The sequence below is a fragment of the Falco peregrinus genome, chromosome 1, assembly GCF_023634155.1.
Source record: "Falco peregrinus isolate bFalPer1 chromosome 1, bFalPer1.pri, whole genome shotgun sequence".
NCBI classification, from domain to species: Eukaryota; Metazoa; Chordata; class Aves; order Falconiformes; family Falconidae; genus Falco; species Falco peregrinus.
The window spans coordinates 66,129,365-66,148,390 of record NC_073721.1 but is presented as its reverse complement, the minus strand read 5'-3'; the positions used below and the strand labels follow the sequence as shown (position 1 = coordinate 66,148,390).

The window sequence follows — 19,026 nt, the reverse complement described above, 5'->3', positions numbered from 1 at the left end:
TCTCCATTGATATTTTAATGGATATCTATTCATTTTGCCAATGCTAACATCCTTTGTAGATAGGTTGGCATCGTTCTTTTTTACCATGATAGCAGTGGCTTCAAAGATCCAATGACCAGTGGACTTTGAATTTTCTTTTGCATATATTTGTGTCCCAGTATTCATAGCTATGCACACTTGTGGAAGGAACAAAACGGGACTCCCTCTGCCTTAACTGTTCCAAGGAATAAATTATAACACAATAGATCAAAAGTTGATCAAATGCTTTTAAGCAAAAAGGTGAAGATCCTCGGGAAATTGCTTCAAGTTCTCAACACTATATTAAGGGGAGGGGGGATGTCCGATTTTCTAAAAGTTATGGTTTTCCTCTGTCATCTGCAAGCTGCACCTGTGAGAACTGGGAAGTGTTCCTGGTGAAATGTGCTGATGTTTGTTGGGAGCAAGGGGAAAAGAGCTCTTAACATTAGATTCTCCTATAGGAAGTGCCCAGATTTGGCAAACGTGATGAGCTATGGGTCACAGTCAAAAATGTCAGATACCTAAAAATTATTATGAACTGGTTCAGTCTTCCCCACACTTGCATTTTTTTCTGAGTAACGAAGCATTTAATTTGATAATTGGAGGAATTTCTATTTAAAAAAAAAAAAAAAGAAAGAAAAAGCTGAATGACTCTTGTTCACAGGCCCTTAATTTTACACCCAAGGGCTGCGAATTTTCTCAGTTCAGTTTGAATAGCTGGTGGTAAATTCGGTAACAGGGCTGACTGTGGTGGCTGTTAGCTATTTTGATATTTTTCAGAACATGTTTGCTTCATACTTTTCTTGCTCAGAGAATCAACTGAACCTACAAATGAATACAAGTAGACTTCCTACAGACTGAGGGAGGATTTCTCACATCTAAATAAAGGGTGTTTCAAATCTGGGGGTACAAGTTTTGTTCTCTACTGAAGTAAAGCAATACTTGATACTTGATAGTAGTTTTCCAATGAAACATAGGTTAGAGTTTCAAAATGCTAAAGGACATTAATTTCATTCATTCATTTCTAGTGGGGGAGCAACAGGGAGGTGTCTAAAGATGAGAAGAAGCAGTTCTTAGTCAGGATTTTCTGCCATTAGGCAGATGAAACACACTGATTTTGCAAAACACACTTTTAAAATCACATGTAGTTGGAGAAATCTTACTTTGAGAGGTGTCATAGCTTCCTCCACACAGACTGCCTGCAGGGGCAATGATGCCAAGCCAGTGGTTCTGCTAAACTAATGCCAGCACTGACACTGATGGTTTTTTAGTAATTTTGACACCAGCTTTCTGAGAGGTTCACCACCATTGCCTTAGGGCTTTTCTTCATCCTGCTTCATCACACGTAATTTGCAAGTGTTTGGCCTCACTCAGCCCCCACCATGGGGAAACGAGCATTCCCAAGTTGAGAAAGCCAGAGGTGAAGATGCTCTTAATGCTGAGCGTTGTATGGTGAGTGAAAGGAGTCCAGTCTTTTCTTTCCTGACTGTCCAGTGTCACCACGAAGAGGAGCCTATATAAAACAAGAGCAGTGAGGGGAGCTTTCATGTGCCTTTTATCCCTTGCTGGTCCTTTCAGGTACTGTGGAGACAGTAAGGAGTGGGAATGGGGAGTGCAGGGTCTGATTCCCAGGAGAGGTACCATGAGGTGCAGCCATTGCCCTGCACTCAAGCAGTACAGGGGCTACCACAGGGCTACCACAGGGCAGGTGGCGTTTCACAGAAGAAAACGAGCTTCCGTGTCTACGTATTTATTTAGACATTTAAACAAATAACCTTCTTTAACCCACCAATAAAAAAGGAAAACTGGAAAATTTGTGTTCCCATGACAAAGGCTACAATTCAAATGGCCTGTGTTGCTGGAATTGATGCCCTTCTGCATGCACGGTACGATGCAGTCAGGCAGCTGCGTGGTTTGTTGGTGGGCTTGAGGGTTGGGTGTTCCATCCTGTTTCCTCCCCCTTTCACATGAGGTTCCTGCCTCAGTCAGTGTAGGAGTTTGGGTTTATTTGCCTCATTTCAGCTGACTTCAAGCTTTATTGACTGCACAGCGTCCAGGCTCTGCTCTGAAGAGGGAAGAAGTAATTTCCTTGTTAGTGTTTTCAGGGTACCTCCTGCTATGGCAGCATAGAATGTTAATGAATTTATTTATGTGCTGAGAATTTGGATGTTACTGTCACCCTTATTTTATAGATGGGGAGTTTTAAGTCAGAGTGACTGAAGCAGAACTCAGGAGTTGTCTCTGAATTGGGGGGGCCCAAGGTGAGACACCTGGGCGCTGGAAATTTGGAGTGGCTTGCTTTGTACTTTTTTGTAGGTTCAAATTGTATTTCCCACGAAGCTCCACGGCAGGTATGAAGGCTCAGAGCTTCTGCAAATCCAGCCACAGTAACTGATGAGGTGGGGAGCACGGTCCCCGTTGCTGAAGTCGCTCTCTGGCCTCTTGGATATTAGAGAGATGGCAACAGGCAGGTGTCGCTCCAGCGTGGGTGGGCAATTGCTTTCATCACAAGAACTTTGCCTTGGCAGTTTCCCACTTTGTCCTTTCTGTCTTCAGCAGCAAATGCATCAGACCCAACCTCCGTCGGTTCCTGGCCCCACCTTTCCAGAGGTGTGTGTTCTGTGGTCAGTCTGAAGCTAGTCTCTCCCAGAAAATAAACGATGGGATCATTTGATTTGGGATTATTGTAATGCACATGCACAGAGGGATTAATTAGGATGGCAGTTCATTTTTTCACTTTTGAGTATTTTTATCTGCAACAAGGTGTGTGTATATGTATATATATTGTTTATTTTTGAGCTAGGAATTTTTGGTATGTATTCATTTCATATTTTAGCTGTCTAAAAAATGCTTTGTCTCTGGAAACGTCTGTTATTCCTGGACACCAAAGGAATTCAAAGAGCAGCCCAAATGCATAGTTCCACAGGGGATCTGCTGTGAGGTAGCTTGTCTCCTACAACTCCAGAAGGAGCAATAGGTAGGTGAAAACTTGCTCTTGAGCAGTTACACTTTACATATTTTTACCTGAACACCATGGGATGGTAGGACTATTGACTCACATCTTGCACTGATATTTCAAGTTTGTCCTCTGATTGTTTTCCTTAAACTCCAAAGCAATGCTCTCCAGTGCAGAAAAGCTGACTGTTGTTTAACAAATCGGCTGCCTGTTAATGCCCATCTCAGCAGAATTTTAAAATACCAGAAATCTTAGTGTATATTTTGGGAAGAATGCCCTTGGTTCAGAGACCCTCTTTGGAACCAGAATCAATCATCTGACTGAGCTGTATGAGAAAGAGGGGAAGGGTACAAAGAAAAAATGGTATTAACTTTTGTCTTCTTTTTTATCCTGTATTTTGTTCTGTTGTCTCCATTGATTCTCAGGTTTAGATCTTCTAGGAATATCAGTGCATCTTAAAAAAACCACCACACACAAAACAAAAAAAGAAACCCCAAACAACCAACAAAACCACCCCTTCTCCAAAAGAAACCCAACCCAAAACCTCACAAACAATCTCCTTTTCCAGGTTTTTGTAGGATTCTTGTGTCGGACGTGCGTTGGCAGGCTCTGTTTGCAGCTGAATACCCAATTTCTGGTGTAAACAATGCCATTAACCTGAAAGATGAAAATCAGAGTGTTTCAGTTTCTACAAATACCATCTTGAGATTGGGCAGGTAGCTGCAGTTGTGGTACCTTTATCCATGCAATAAAGTACTGTGGACCACATAATTCCCTGCTCACACGTTGCATCTTTACACCTGTGCTAATTGGGCATTTTCTGAGAAAAATGCATTGTTTGCTCAACAGAAGTGTAAAAGATGCGACGTGGTGTGTTGCCGTACACCTTATCTTCTCTCTGCTAACGGCTGTGGGTAAAGTGATGATCATGCACTACCACCTGACTCAGAAACAACTTTGCTGAAAACCACAAATTTCTTTTGGGTAAGCTACATCCCACCTGTACGTATACTTAAATGTAATTGTGTATTTATTCCTGGGAAGGACCCAAACGCTTGTCGTAAGAAGCCGGCAACTGGAAGCACCAGAACTGGTGTATTCAGAATGTGACTACTCTCCTCTCTATCATTCTGCAAGTACCTTGAGTGTTTAGGATATGGATGAGTACAACTTCTACTGCTTGTCACTGAACTACTGCTGGTAATTGAAAATTGGAATACAGTGTTCCCTGGAGAGTTTGTCTGTCATGGAGCTCAAGAGGTTAATATGTAGTTATGTGATGATACTATAATTTTATATGCATCTGCAGATACTGGTAATAGACATTAAAGTGGGCATTTACATCCTTATTATGGGTCAGTACTTGATGTCATAATAAAAAAGTCACATCAGAAAAGTACAGGATAAAAATCTGATTATGCACCTTTTGGAGTGTAAATGGCTTTAAAATTCAAATTGTCACCTGATGGGAGGATCAGGAGAGAGTCAGAGCAAGGGCAAAGGGGCAAAGCTCTGAGACACAAGGGGCAGGATAAAGGAGGAAAAAGGGACAGGCTGAGCTGGGCCTTTGCTTGGGAGGTTGATACCCACGTGAATACTATACCTTCTTGCTTAGGCGCTTCATGTCATCTCATTAAACGTAAATTTGAGTGAAAGCTGGACTTTGTGATGGGGAATGAAGGTCAATAGACTCCAGATCTTCTGCCTTTCCACAGAGTTCAAATCTGCTCAATGTTGGGAGGGCTAAAACTTCACGTGTGTTAATGCAGGGTGTTGGTTTGGAAAACAACAATTAGCATCAAAGCTAATAAAGTTTCCAAAGCAAAACAATGGCTGACCATCTCTCATGTGGCTGTCTTAAGTAACTATACAAGTAACTACGCAACTGCTGGCCCCAGAGCCTAAGGAGAGGGGTGGGTACTGGGGGGACTGAGACTCTGAACCCTCAAGAGCTGTGTAGGTTAAAATCAACGGAGAAGTACGGTGAGGACTGGAGCAGGATGGATTGCAAATGTAGCTGGATAGATTGGGACAGTAAGGTCAGCTGCAATGCACTCAAAGATTTTCTAGCATCACCTTGAGTGTCTGTGGGAGCTGAAACCCTATAGCATGTAGGAATCTGGAAGGGTGTTGGCCTTCCATTTTGCTACTATTATTTTTTTTTACCCAAATACATCCATCCTAAAGCACTGTACAAAGTCTTTGCAATTGACTGAAATTTTAGGGATGTTATTTTCTTTGTTGGAAATATGGGGTGCAAGGCCATGAGGTGAGGTAAACTGCATCTCTGCTGAAAGAGGAAGCCTTCTCCTTCCATCTCCACCCCATTGCCTTCCCCTACCTGGCTGTAAGCTCCTGCTGCTTACCTTTCACTCCTTGGGCCCCTTTGAGTCACATCAACCCCCTTAACTGCAAAAAATTACTTGATTTCTGCTGGTTTAATCAGTTGGCATGGCTCAACGTGTGTGAGGAGTGCCAGAGGCAGCCCAAGGCTTGAAGGTAGAACTGGGGTGATGGGTGGGCTGGGAGAAAGTTCTGGGGAGTAATGGTTGAATGGGGACACTTGCCCAGGTGGCAGCACCAAGGTTTTAACTTCAGCTCAATCGCTTACAGGCCTGTGCCCGTCACCCCATGCTCTCCAAGGATTCAGCAGCTCGTAGGAATTCTATGAAGTCCAAGGCTGAAAGAGGTCCTTGGGAGGGTTTTAAAGCCATGTGGAGCTGCCTCCAAGAACTGTGTGCTCCTCTTCTCCCGGGTGCTCCTTAGGGATTTCGATACCATCTTTAGCTGAGGTGAGAAGGGACATTTCCTGTGACATAACCATATACGCTTCCTAAAAAGCGGATCTTCCCTGCTCGAGAGAACCCAAAGTGCCTCATGTGGATCTCTTCTCTTTAGGGGGCTGATTTGTTTGTTTATATGGTGTAACGAATGATGGGGCAAACTGATGGACAATACCGGGTATCTCTGCACCATGTTGCACGCGATGAGAACCAGCCTTTCTGGTGAATGAGAATGTTACTAAAAAAGCCATCAGTCCTTTGCAACAGCTTTCTATAGAAGTACTGAAGTTGAGGCCCACAAACAGCATGCTCCGTAGCCCTCTGGGATGGGATATAAGGCAATTTTCTCAGGAAAACAAGAGACACAGAGAGAAGTTAAAACTTTGCAAGGATTACAGGGCAACTCTGTGGCAGGCCTGAAAGGTTTTTGAAATTGCCTCGCTAAAGGCCTTACATTTCTGTGTCCCTGCACTGCTGAGGTACAAACTAAAGCTCCGAGAGGCTGGCTGTCCATTCAGTGGATCAGTTGGACACCGAGCAGGCTGGTGGCAGCCAGTCAGACACTGAGCAGGGGGCCATTCAGCCATTAATGGATCCTGGTTTGTGAATGGCCGCATCTCCTGGCTCAGATGGCTTTTGGCTGCTGAGAGAACAGGGATGGAGAACTCCATCCCCCTGTTTGCAATTAGTGTTTGTCATTAAATGCTGACAGTGCCTTCTCTCTTCTCATGTATCCGGCCTTTGTTTACGCACTGGATGTTGGCGCAGGCTTCTGTGCTGTAATGTCTTGCATTAGCTGCTGTTGAAAGGAGTCCAAGGAGCAGTTTGCTTTCAGGAGGACAGGAGGGTGGCTTGGCACCAGCAGAGCAGGAGCAATTCTGAGGGAAGGATGAAAATGGGTTTAGTTAAGTGGGAGGCTGGCAACGAGCAAGCAGCAATGAGTCCATGCACATCTCTGCCCTCAAAGGTGGTGCCAAACACTTTGATGGGAGTGAGGAGTTAAGCTAGGAGGTGTTAGTGGTGGCAGGAAGGCAAGATAGCCTTGGAAATGGTTTGGTAGAGGGTGGTTTTAGCAGACGCGGTATCTTCAGGTGGTGCTTGAGGTAGGAAGTATGGGACCTAGAGGAGGAGGAGGCTGCAGCCACTGGAGATCACCACAGGGGTAGAGGTACATAGAGAAGCGATTACAGAACTCAGGTTGTCTGTGGAGGAGGAGGAAGACATTAAAAGCAGAGAGAAGAATGGAGGAAAAAAAAATAACGTCATCTCTGGACCTCTAGATGGTTTAAAGGACATCAGTAGGTATGAAGGACAAGAGAGTGGCTTCAGTCCTCCCATGGGGGAGAAGAGACTTATTCCAATGTGCAGGGTTTACAGAGCACATCAAAGGTCTAAGATGCAAGATCTGGGCTAAATACTCAGGCAGGTGCAATAGCTGCAGCTCGCTGCCCCTCTCTGTGATGCTGCAGCAGCGCGTGGCACACCGAGCAGTCCGAGTTGGCCATTTTGGAGGTCAGGTCTTTCACCTGTTTGTGCAATGAGAACTTGAAGTTTGGCTCAGGAGAACACTGTGTCAGGAGCTACAAGAGACAGATATAGTTTGGTTATGAGAGGGCAGCACCTTAACAGCTCTCAGTCTCCTGCAGCCCAGCTCTGAATGGCTGCAACGGGTTATTTTAAGATCAGAAGTGAATCCGAAGTGAGTCCGTTTTTCTTTCCCTTAGACTTGGATATCACTTCTGCCTCTCCTCTCCTGCTCCCATCCTTTCTTCAATAAGGGGATAAAACATTAAGGAGGAGTAAACAATGCAGCTTCCTGGAGTGCTGCTTGGGTAAAAGGCTTGTTGTATTTCTTCATGCAGTGGGAAGGGATAGGGAAGGGTGTCATGAGGCCAGGTTTGCCGCTGTTGGATGCACTCATCGTGTCAACCTGTGGCGTGACTGGTCACAGACTGTCTTTGCCCATCTGAGCCACATTCCCAAACTACAAATCGCTTTGACAGTTGCACGGACTAGAGCCTTGATATTCGCTGGTCACCAGGAGTAAAGCGGGATGAACAGCATTATCAGGTACTATGTGTTCATCACTGGGGATGTGTAACTGCCCCTCTGTGTGTTGCCATTTTGTCCGTGAATATTCTGCTGGAGTCTCAACAAACTTTGCTCCAGAGTATCTTTGACAGCACAACTGACTACTGGTAGTTATTTCAAATATTTTGGATGCATAGTTCTGTTAATCCAGAGCTCGTTTGTTGGAGCAAATTGACCACCAGAAAGATACCTTGCTCCAGTCACTGCTCGTCTAGCACAGTTGGAGTGAGCATCTTCATCTTTTCCCATCTCTTACTTAGTCTTTCCTGGTCTTCCCATCTCTCTGTTGCTGCTCTGCCACTGCTCCTCCCCCATAGCCCACGTTCAGGTGTGGCTGTTTAAAAGCAATCTCTGTCAACATTTGTCATTAATCTGTTTCCATTTTTATTTATAAAAGAAAGAGAGAGAGTGAGAATGGAACAGCAGCAGTAGCAGGGCAATTGCAGATGAATAATGAAAGGATTCATCACAGCCATACCAGGATATATATATTTTTTGCAGCCAAGCGAGACGGATTCCCATCACAGCTCGGGGACTCGTTCCACACAACCACTCATCTTTCATGCTGGGGGGAAGGGAAAGGTGGAGACAGTATCATTATGGATGTAATGGGGCTCTGAAGTGACTGGTCAAGGTTGCTGCTTCAGTCACAAGGAATCTGCTTACAGGAATTTTCTCTCCACCAGGTGTTATTGCCTGGTAAAGTGGCTCCCTTCTACAGCAGGCTGCTACTTGCAAAAGAGAGGTGTAGGGTTTGCTGAGGGGGACGCTTGCTAAGCAGTTGAATCACTAAAGAAGGACGAGATGGCCAAGTGGGAATTTCACCAGAGTGACAAATTTGTCCCAGGAGGAATGAGGGACACCAGGCAATGCAGGGGTCACTTATTCTCACCTTTTTGTCTCTTGAGCCCACCCTCAAGTTCACTGTCATATCAACAAGCAACTCTCCACTTGCCCGGCACCATCTAGCTTTACAAATCCATCTGCCCTGTACAGCACAGATGTTTTGTTCTTCTTGTCTGCTTTTAGTAGGTAAGGTGGATGAAAATTTGCCAGATAGGGAATGCCAAAGGATGCTGGAGTTCTGAAGGATTCTGTGAAGCCAGAAGAGAGAGAACTGCCATTTTAAAAGGGGGGGGGGGGGGGGGGGTGTTGAGGGGAGGGGAGAAGAAGCCTGAAATAGGCCTGATGTATTGAGGGGTGCACTCAGATCTGGAAAGGTCTCCGTGCTGGGGAGCCAGGCCACGCACACCCTGTGAGGGCAGCGCTGGTGCTTCAGCGCTGTTTGAGCTCTGCATGCCTGCGTGCGTGCAAGTGCAGGGGTTGTGTTCCTCCACAGCTGAAAAGAGGGTCTGACCCTCCAGCCTGCGTGCGTGCTATAACAAGACCAGAGTGGCACAGGTTGCCCAGAGAGGTGGTAGATGTCCCACCACTGGAAACATTCAACATCAGGTTGATGTTGGACAGGGCTCTAAGTGCAGGGGTTGTGTTCCTCCACAGCTGAAAAGAGGGTCAGACCCTTCAGCCCTCTTGTGCTTGTGGGGAGACGATCCAAGCAGCGCTGTTACCCCCCAAGGCAGAGGTGGGCTGTGCTGAATAATCCTCAGATGCAGAAGTGCAGTCACTGTCTGCTCCTGGGGTTTGTAGGGTCTGGCTTTGAGGAAGGAGCATGACATTTGACTATATTTTTTCATCTGGGAAAGCACTAAAGCAGGTTGGTTTAAAGGGAAGGATGGTCTTATTTTCAGGTGCTGCAGTGACCTGTATTGCGGGTTATCAGTCCCACTTCCAGTTGTGAGAGCACATCAGCCGATAAGGAGGACAAAAGACCTTGTCCCAAAGAACTGTATATTTTTCAGGCCTCTTGGCAACGTGGAGTGCTTCATGCACCTCTGGCAAGGCATTAGCATCAGGGCATTCCTGTATTAAATCCTTCCTCCTCTCAACTGAAGCATAAGTGCCACTGGAGATGATCCCAGTTGGGTGGGAGGGTGCAGTACAATGCCACAGCTGAAGTGATCCTTGAAGAGTAAGACAAGCAGATATGTCGCTTTGTTGGGCCCTTAGGGCTGTCACCTTGGCAGGGAGAAGAAGAGCTGTGGTCTTTTCTCTTCCAGACCCTTCTAGTGCTCTGTTTTTCCTGAATAAAATGATAGCCTTGCCAGCAGTAGAGGGATCAGGGAAAAGGGACCTGTTTCTCAAGCTGCCCCTCCACTTCCCTCTTGTACCCAGGGCATGCAATGCAGTGCTCAGAACCTTAGCCTTAGTCTGTGTTTTTAACCATTCCCCCTCCAACATGTATCTCCCTTTGGGAAACCATTTGGTCTATTTCCCCGTATCCTGGCAGATGATTATGACAGGTCATTATGAACTGAATGTTATTCAGTTTGACTACATGATCCAGTTTCATTTACGCATCCTACTAGGTCTCCATTCCCATCCCTAGATAAGGACCCTTGGTTGCTCAGCATGGAGACAGGTTTTGTATTGAAGATGGAAACCATCAAGTGTTCAGGAAGTATCATAAGAGGAAGCTTCTGTGTAAGGTGCTTGCTTATTCCAAACAACAAAAAGTGCTTCAGCCATCATAGGTTGCACAGTTGAACAACGTTCTTATACAGCCTGTGGTTAATGCCGCCTTACCTTTCTCCTGGAGGATCTTTTTTTTTATTTCCCATAGAATCAGGTCCCTGAAGGTAGTTTTGCTTCCATGGAGACAAGACACTGTTAATGCTAATGGTCACCTCCTGACCTTGCTTGGCTACATCCAAGTGCTTGGATATTAAGGAAAAACAACAACAGCAACAATATCATCTTACTTGCACCTGTAGTGTATGCTTACAAAACTGGGTTGAGTGGGCAGGTGAGAATCTTGAGCAGTTCTGAAAATGCTGTGTACCTCCTGATTTCTCTTGGTGGATGAAAATTATGGATTATTAATGGAAAGCTTTGTCGCAGCCTAGGAGATTGCTTTGCTTCTCACTGGTGCTTTCCAGGTAGATACAAATGGGATGTGTAATAAACCTGTAGTAACATGTTAGCAGAGGAGAAAGTTCTTTTCTGACTCCAGCCAGCAGATGGTTTACAAGATGTCATCCCTCCAGTCACCTTTGTCCCAGTGATACTTTCACTGAATTCTTTTGTTTCAAGTGATGTTTTTATTGGCTCCATGCAATGACTAATTTAGAGCCTTCATTATTTAGCCTCCGTGTCTATTCTGTCTAGCCCTCTTCTCTTCCTCCAAATGCTCCCAAGCAAACCAGGAGCTACTCAGACAGTACTTTTCTGTTATTTTACAGATGTGGTGGTTGTCACTGTGTTCTGTTGTAGGTTGCAGTTTCTAGGCCTTGCTGTTTACCCACTCATACAGGCGGCAGAACCACAGCGCAAGATTAAATATTAAAGATGATGACCAACTCTCTGTCACAGGGTATCACTGAGATATCTCGCATTTAAACAACAAAGGCAGATTTTCAGATTTTCTTTAGCCTCAAACAGTCTGTAAAATATTGCAAGCAAGAAAATCATTGCTCTTGCTGAAGGCTTGTGATGCAGCAGTGTACAGTCTTTTACTGGAACTGTCTCCTCCCAGCCATGTAGGCTCTTCTGAATTGGAAATATTTAACACCCTATTAGTTTCGGATGTGTTCTTTAATATATTGGTGATCTCAATGTTCCCTGAGAGGCCTCAAATTATGAGGGTATAACCAGGCGCAGGTTTGCATAACCTGCTTCGAAATGCTTCGCTCCATCTGATGCATACTTGGGTTATTTTAGAGTTGCCGTGGTGTGAGCGTGCTGAAAAATCTGCAGTGTCCAGTGAGTGGTGTCTGAAGAGCTTTAAACTCCTCCAGCAAAGGTCCAGTGAAGAAAAGGCATGGGGTGGCCTCCTGGAAAAGTAGTAGTTCTATCTGGGAGACGTAAGAATTACTTTCAGTAAAGCAATCCATGGACCAAGGTGATACCCTGAGCAACTGCTCTAGCCTGTGGGATCATTGTAAACTCAGTCTTTCATCACTTTCTGTACTACTATAGTCCCTAGAAGGTTCTGGTCAATACCGAAGTTGAGCAGACCCCAAGGCTTCACAGACTACTAATAAGAGAACTTACTGTCCAGAGAACGTGCTGTTCAAACAGAGAAAGATGTGGGTGTAGGCCACAAGTAGTAAAGGAGAGGAAGGGCAGGATGATACATGATCTGCGATGACATCAGTGTGAAATAAAATGGCAAAAAAGAGACTGCTGAACTGTTGAATGCTGAATTAATTGTCCTTCATTTTCAGGACCAGAGCCAGGGCATCTTGGGATACCAGCTAAGGCACATTGAAAGTCATCAGGGAAGATACGCGTATGAAGGCACATATAGGCAGAAAGAAGAGGAACCAAGATAAGAGGTAGATTTGTTTTGAATAGATATCTAGCTGGGGAGCAGAGCCCACACTTCGGAGATGTTGTCAGAGAAATATGATTTAGGTTGAAGGCCGAGTGAGTTTTTGTTTCCTATAATCGCCCTATTGTCCACCTTCTTTGGATTTTTAAATTTCAAAGGCTAGACTGCCCTGCTGACTCTGCATGCGTTTAGTTCTCTGTGTGCCCTACCAAAGCAGTGAGAGCCAGCTAGAGAGTGGTGTCTGCCTGTCCCCAAACTTCCTCCCTTCTGCTCTTTTTTCTGGTGAAGGAGGCACAAGAGGAGACCCAGGCTCAGTATAGATGCACTACTGATTTGAGGTCTAGGTCGGGGAGACGTTTTGCTGGTGACAGAGGCATGGTGGAGGTGTTGTCCCACTTTCTGCAGTGCCCATGCTTTACTCTCCAAAGCTATACTTCTAGTGGGAGGATCCATTTCTCCAAGAGCAATCTAAGAGGCCAAACTGTTACCTGTGGGAATAGGATTTCCAGGGCCAATGCTGCCAAGTGGCAGCAGTTTAGCAGTGTCTTCCCTGGACAGGTCAGTCCCGACAATTGCTGTTTACCCAGGGCTGCTCTCTGGTGACTCCGTGCTGTCTGATGGCATAAACACAAAGCAGATCTTCCCTTCCGATTCCTGCAGCAGCGAGAAGAACTGAGGAGTTGTAATGATTTCAGTCTGTTTCCATTATACAGTTGGCAATATACAATGGCAGTGGTGGCATCAGGGGCGTGGAGCTGTCAAATCTTAATTTCCATCGGTCTAAAACATTGCAAAACAATGAAGGAGTTGGCTCAGCTGTTATTGTCTGTAATAACCGTGGTGGCCTGTGGGTTCAGCTCAGCTAGGGCAGACTTTGGGTTCTATCTGAGGAAGTGTTTGAACTCCAGAGGCCTCATAAGGACTGAAGGTCTGGCATATGGGCCAGGCTCTAAGCAAAGTGACTGTCATAGACTTTGTACAAGAGCAGATGTCCCAGGTGCAGAACCAGCTATTTCAGACAAGTTACCAAAAAAACACAGATAACCTTTCTAATACTTTCAACCTTAATACAGAACATCAAAGCAATATTAGCTCTGCAGTGTGCAGAGTGGGAGGAGAGACCAAAAGCTGTTTGCCTCCTTTTGCTATTAATTGGAAGTTACCCTACTTCATTACCCCTTTCCTCTTGTAAGTCACTGGAATATAGAGGATGATTCAGTGGCAGGGTTCTGGGTGTCTTGTCAGAAGCCAAGGCATGCTTGGAACAGTGAGACTGGATCATCCCCGCACCAGATGAAGATCTACGTAAGGGTGTATGTGCTGTATCCTTTTTGAGGACCAGTAGACTTTCATCCTTCGTATTAGTTATTTTTCAGGGGTGCTGAATTTGCACTGAAATTGCAGGGAGCAAAGGTGTCTTCTACAGGCTCAATTGAGTCTTATGGAATAGTCCAGCTCTCCTAAATAAGGCTGGTCTCTTGCTGATATGTGCCCAGAACGAAAGGCTGCAATAAGCACGTGTAAACAAGGTGTCCGAATGCGTTACCTGTCGGTCCCTGTATTTCCATGTTCCCCTCAGGAGGGAGGTGAGGAGGGGGAGAGAGCTGGACTGCTTCATATGACCTTGCTTTTTAGGTTTTTCCTTTGTCGTTTTGTTTTGGTTTGGTTTTTTATTCTCTTTGCATGTGCCTCTAATTGATCTTGAAAAGAAGGGACAGTTAAAGAAGACGTTAAGCTGAAATGAAGCCATAACTGTGACTGGAGACTTTTATTAAGTGTGGCAAAGTTCCCTGGGCTGCGTAGAAATTGTTTATTGATTTTGGTATGGCTGGGTGCTCCGGAGTAATCGCCCGCAGAACCGCAGGAGAGAGAGAACAGAACAGAGTGCTTTGCCAGGTCTCTGCTGCCTCCTGCCCCTGGCTGCTCTGCCTCCTGCCTGTGCTGGTGGTCTCCTCTTTAACCTGTAAGTGGGCAGCCACAGCTGCTTAACTCTTGTAACTCAGCCCAGCGCTGAGCTCTGCCTTGCCCCTCCAGAAATGACCAGTGAAGGAGTATGGCAGGGGAGGAGATGACTTGGGAGCGTATATCATATAAGCGAGCATAGTACTGCTGAGACTTAAACTGCCCTTTGGCTCTTCCACCTCTTGGTTGCTACAGACAGAAACCTGTGATGGTCAGCAAGGTTAGGCATCTCTGAGCCTGCTTAACCATAGAGGCGGGTCAGTTTTGGGACAGGGCAGAAATGAACATGTCCCTGTTTCTCAGTAGTGCCGATGAGGTTTTGCCCCAGTATCCCCTGCTTGCTCTCACATGCCTTCCCCCTCTATGCCAAAGTCACAGGATGCTGAGGAAGGGTTAAATGGCTATGTGCAGTGAGCCAGCCTGCCCCCCCCCCCCCCCCCCCCCCCCCCCCCCCCCCCCCGTGCCCGTCTGTGAGCCCACGAAAACTTCAGCCTCTTCAGCCTGGGTGGTTTTACTGCTCTAATACAGTAAACCTCCCTATAGAGAGATTTTTCACATGCCACCTGGGGAATTTATACCCATGTCCTGTCAGAGGTGGGGTTTCTGCTTGGTCCACTTCCCAAGGAGGTGCTGCACCATCCTTGCCACCCTACTTTGGCACAAGGGCGGTTAGTTCTTTTGTTGTTTCTCATCCAGAGTGCTATGACTAAAGCATGCTCCTAAAAGACACTGGCCCTTCAGTCCCAAGGGGGAAGCAATTTTATTGGCATTTGATTGAATAAGTGAGTGGCTTTTCTAAGATATGTTGCACAGTTCATGATACCCCCCTCTTCTGCAGGCAAGGAGCTGGTAATGAGTGGGAGATTTTATTCTCTCTGTCACTCAGAGTGCTCATTTCTGCCTCCTGGTAGCATAGGTTGGTGTAATCTCCTTCCTTCTACAGAACACTTCAGAGGCCTGCAGTAGTGTGGGCATTGGGTGAATGATGTTCAGGTGTAATTTAAGGTGAGGTGAGCAAAAGAGGACTTGTCCACCTGTTAGAGCCCCCTTAAAATCTGCTTGGCTTTAGTACAAGTGTCAGAAACTGTTGTCAGAAGAAGAAATAACAAACTGAGTTCCTTTCTTAATCATCTAATCTGTATATAAGAGTGGGAGAATGAAGCCAGTGTAAAGGTAAGACCCTCTTTTGCATCATTGGGCAAAATTTTCAGGAGATCATGTAGATGCTCTAAGTGTTTTCTGCTTGCATGTACATTATGTTTCTTTAATGAAAAAGCCAGGGAAATGGTATTAGTTTAAAATTTAATTTCCTGAAGGGCATAATGTTAATGGAAGGCAAAATATCTCTAAAGTGTTGGCAATTTAACTCCTGTAGAAAAGGTTTTGAAATGGGATAAAATAATATAAATAAACATTTGCATCTACCTAGAGAATTCTCTGACAGAAATGACACGTGAACATTAGTGCTAGGAACAGCAGTGACAACTTCAACTCTAGTATTTTTGATGTATTTTTTTTTACCCCTATAATGAAGTTCAAAATTTTAACTTACTGTGGAATAAGGACAATAGATTATGCTGATGTTTGGCTGTGTACTTTGGCTAGGATGTATGAACGCTGTAACAGAATCTGCACCAGTCTGCACTCGTACTTCAAAGCATTTGCTGTGTATGTACATCACGTAAACTTTTGTAATGCTTAGTTGCTTGAATGAACTAGGATGACTGATTTATTCTCCCTCTCTCTCAAAAAAAAAAATTAAAAAATAAAAAGGTATTTTAGTTAAAGCTGCAAGACCTTCTGCCATGGCTTGAGTTCCCTGACTGCAAGTTCTTGCTTGTAGCTGCTGTAGCTTACTGCTCCTGTTGCTTGCGTTGGAGGCTTTTGAACCCCCACCCTTGGGAAGAACAAGCTGGCTTTAAATTCCTCAGTCCTGCACCTCAGACTGAAGGAGTTATTTTTAACCCGCCTTGACCTCTGCCTGAGCAAGAATAAAATAGGGATTGGGCAGAATATGACACAAATCAATAGGTTATCCCAACAGATATGATCTTTGGCACCATTTTGCCTTGGACACTTGCTGCAGTAACAAAGATAAATGGTGATTTGTTAACATTGTGATCTAGGGACTGGGTGGCTCAGTGGATCGTGTGGTGGCCTCCGACCTCTGGGTCTCCAGGCTCTGAACATCAAGATGAAATCTCATTCTGATAGTAGGAAGGGAAAAAAGGTCCATAAGGGTTGGGTGATTTTGGTTCAGTGCTAATCACAGTGCTCCACAAAACAATCCAACAAGGACTGAACAGACAATACCTCCTGGCAAAAGAAGAGTATGAGAAACAGAGCAGTAACTGTAGTGACAGAGAGCTAGTGATCAGTTACTGCAGGGTAAGACTTGCGATGCTTTTATGGAGTGACACTGGAGCGCTGAGAGCTAGACAGTCTCTCAGCCTGCCTACCGAAGAGGACTTGCACCGGGAATGATTTGTGGTGGCTCTCAGTAAAAGAGAAATCGGTTTTATGAAAGCAGCTGCCCTTTCATTTTCTGGGACAGTTTCTGCATGTCTTTTGACCCTTGACAGATTACTGAAGGATAGTGATGCAGGTTTTTGGGGAGCTGAGCTATTGGAAACAGCAGATGCAACTGGGATAGCTTTGAGCCAGTCATGTCTCTGCTGACCTTGTGTGATCTGTTCCATATCTCCACAGAGTCCTGTTGCAGGTCCTCCGTAGGTAGCTGGCTTTTAATACATTCTCAGATGTGCACAGTTTGTCTTGCTTCAGTAGTCCATGGTGGTGTGTTCTCCTCAGGGTGAAAATAAATTCCTGCAACAGAATTTCTTCCAGAATGTCTGCAAGGGTTGGTAAAGCAGTGTTTGAAGACAATTCCATGTTGTAACTCACCTCGTGTAAACAGGCGCAATCCACAGTGATGGCTGGTGTATAATTCCCCTTGCCATGAGGAGGCGGTATGGCAGTATTCTGAAGTTGAACCCATCAACTTCAACTTTTTGGCTCTGGATGTCGTTACAGTTCTGCCTGCAAGACTGGCACCCTGCTCACAGGTGCTTTACCATGGTAAGTACATCCTCTCAGTCTTGAATAATCAAGGGCACAAAAAGCTTGCAGCTGCTGGGGGCAAGGGATCTAGTAACTGCCTTATTGACGCATGCAAGATGCTTACATATTGCTCTTAATCTTTCCCATGTTGTAGATCCAATGGTTACATGAGAGCTCATGTTGTGCCTGGGACCCCCAAGACTACCTCTGTGACAATCCCCTGCAGCATCAGAGCCACTTTGTACGTTGCGTTGGTTGTGCATTGCTGGGTTATAGAGAATGATGTGAGTCATGTGATTGTGTGTAGCTTCTTTCCTTGTTTTTTCTCATCTCACCCACCTGTGTGTTGTACCTATACCAACAATGAGTTATAATTGCAATGGGCCAATGCATGCACCTGCTAACATCTCTGTTTAGTGCTATTTTTCCATTGGCGATCACTCTTGAATCTCAAATGGGGAGCCAGTTTTTAATCCATAGATTGCATACCCTATGGGTTGCTCACAGCATACATTTGTTACTTGAGATGTCACAGAAGGAAGTTTGAGGCAAAGAATGTTGTCCTTCATGTTCCTCTCCTCATGAGAAGGTGATTGTGGGAAAGACTGGTTCCTGAAAACTTTGCTCAGTGTTTTCATTGGCCCAGACCATGGCACGTCTCTGTACCCTGCCCAGATGCCTGTTCTGGCTTGCGCTGCCCCAGGCTCCTCATGGCACTTGTTTCTCCAGAGACAGGGGCTGCAGCCTGCTTGTGACCAGGAACAGGGCTTGTGATCCTCAGCTCTATCCTTCTCCTTCCATGGGGATATGGATCTCCCTGCCATTCGTGCCTGTCAGTCTGTGTCCCTGTCCCCTGCAGCCCAGCCCAGAGCTTGCCCTGGCTCCAGGTTGTGCAGAGCAGAGGGCGCTGGGCAGACTGAGTGAAAGCAGCATGTCCAGCTCCCCATACTGCAGGCAGTATGCCACTGTCATCAGGCTGCCGCTACTGCCGCCTTCGTTGCCCCTGCTTCTTTGCTATACACAGAGCACATTTGGGGCTGAAGCTTGTTGCATGTACTGAACAGGGACAGCAGTGTGGTTTGTGGGCCAGGAATGTGTTAGAACCTGCACACTGGGTGTGAAACGACACCTAAACTGGCTGTGGCTGCAGCCTTGCTATGGATGTCCAGGTATGCTGCACTAGCACTGCTTTCGTTACCTACTAGATGTGTCATCCTGTTTTAAAAAAAAAAAAAAAAAAAAAAAAAAAAGCAAGAGCTGGAAAGAGAAGGTAGCAGCCTAACAAGACCTACTTTCCACTATATTTTTAGCCTCTGATTTTATTTTGCCAGTATAATTCTGGATTAACTGTTTCATTGTTTTGTCCAGCCTGAGATCAAGTTTAACTGATCTAGAATTCCCTGCCAACATCCCTTTTGTTCTTTTCAAAATACAGGAATCTCACTATCATTGCTTCAGTGTTGTTTGTTTTTTTTTTAAAAAAGGTGTTAGGTGACATCACTGTTGAGCTCTTTGGAGGCCCCTCAGGTTGTTCCAGTGGGAAGTGTTTACTTTCAACAGATATTTCCTCATGTTTCCCTTGACTGTAAAGAACAAAGGATCTCTTCCATCGTAAGATATATGGGATGAGCCATCCTGTGTCCTTCCTGTTCTAGAAAGAATTACTAGCTACAAATTTCTGCCATCTCTCCAACTATTTAGGCCTAGACAAGGACATTTTTCCTACCATAATAATTTGGTTTTATGAGGAGACAGCTCTATGTGTG

The 19,026-nt window shown here is 45.3% G+C and overlaps 1 protein-coding gene across 4 annotated transcripts in view; it reads left to right on the top strand.

Moving 5' to 3' along the window:
* The window catches only part of GPATCH2L (G-patch domain containing 2 like), a 60,610-nt gene extending 41,935 nt beyond the window's left edge, over positions 1–18,675 (top strand). For 2 of the 4 annotated variants that reach the window (XM_055811579.1, XM_055811524.1), the window contains exons 11-12: positions 17,118–17,278; positions 17,415–18,675. In XM_055811579.1, the coding sequence (XP_055667554.1) occupies positions 17,118–17,278; positions 17,415–17,543 (290 nt within the window). In that variant the 3' untranslated portion in view covers positions 17,544–18,675. The remainder of the gene's footprint in view (positions 1–17,117; positions 17,279–17,414) is intronic. The other 2 variants (XM_055811716.1, XM_055811651.1) reach the window with 2 other exon arrangements.
* The last annotated feature ends 351 nt before the right edge of the window (positions 18,676–19,026 follow it).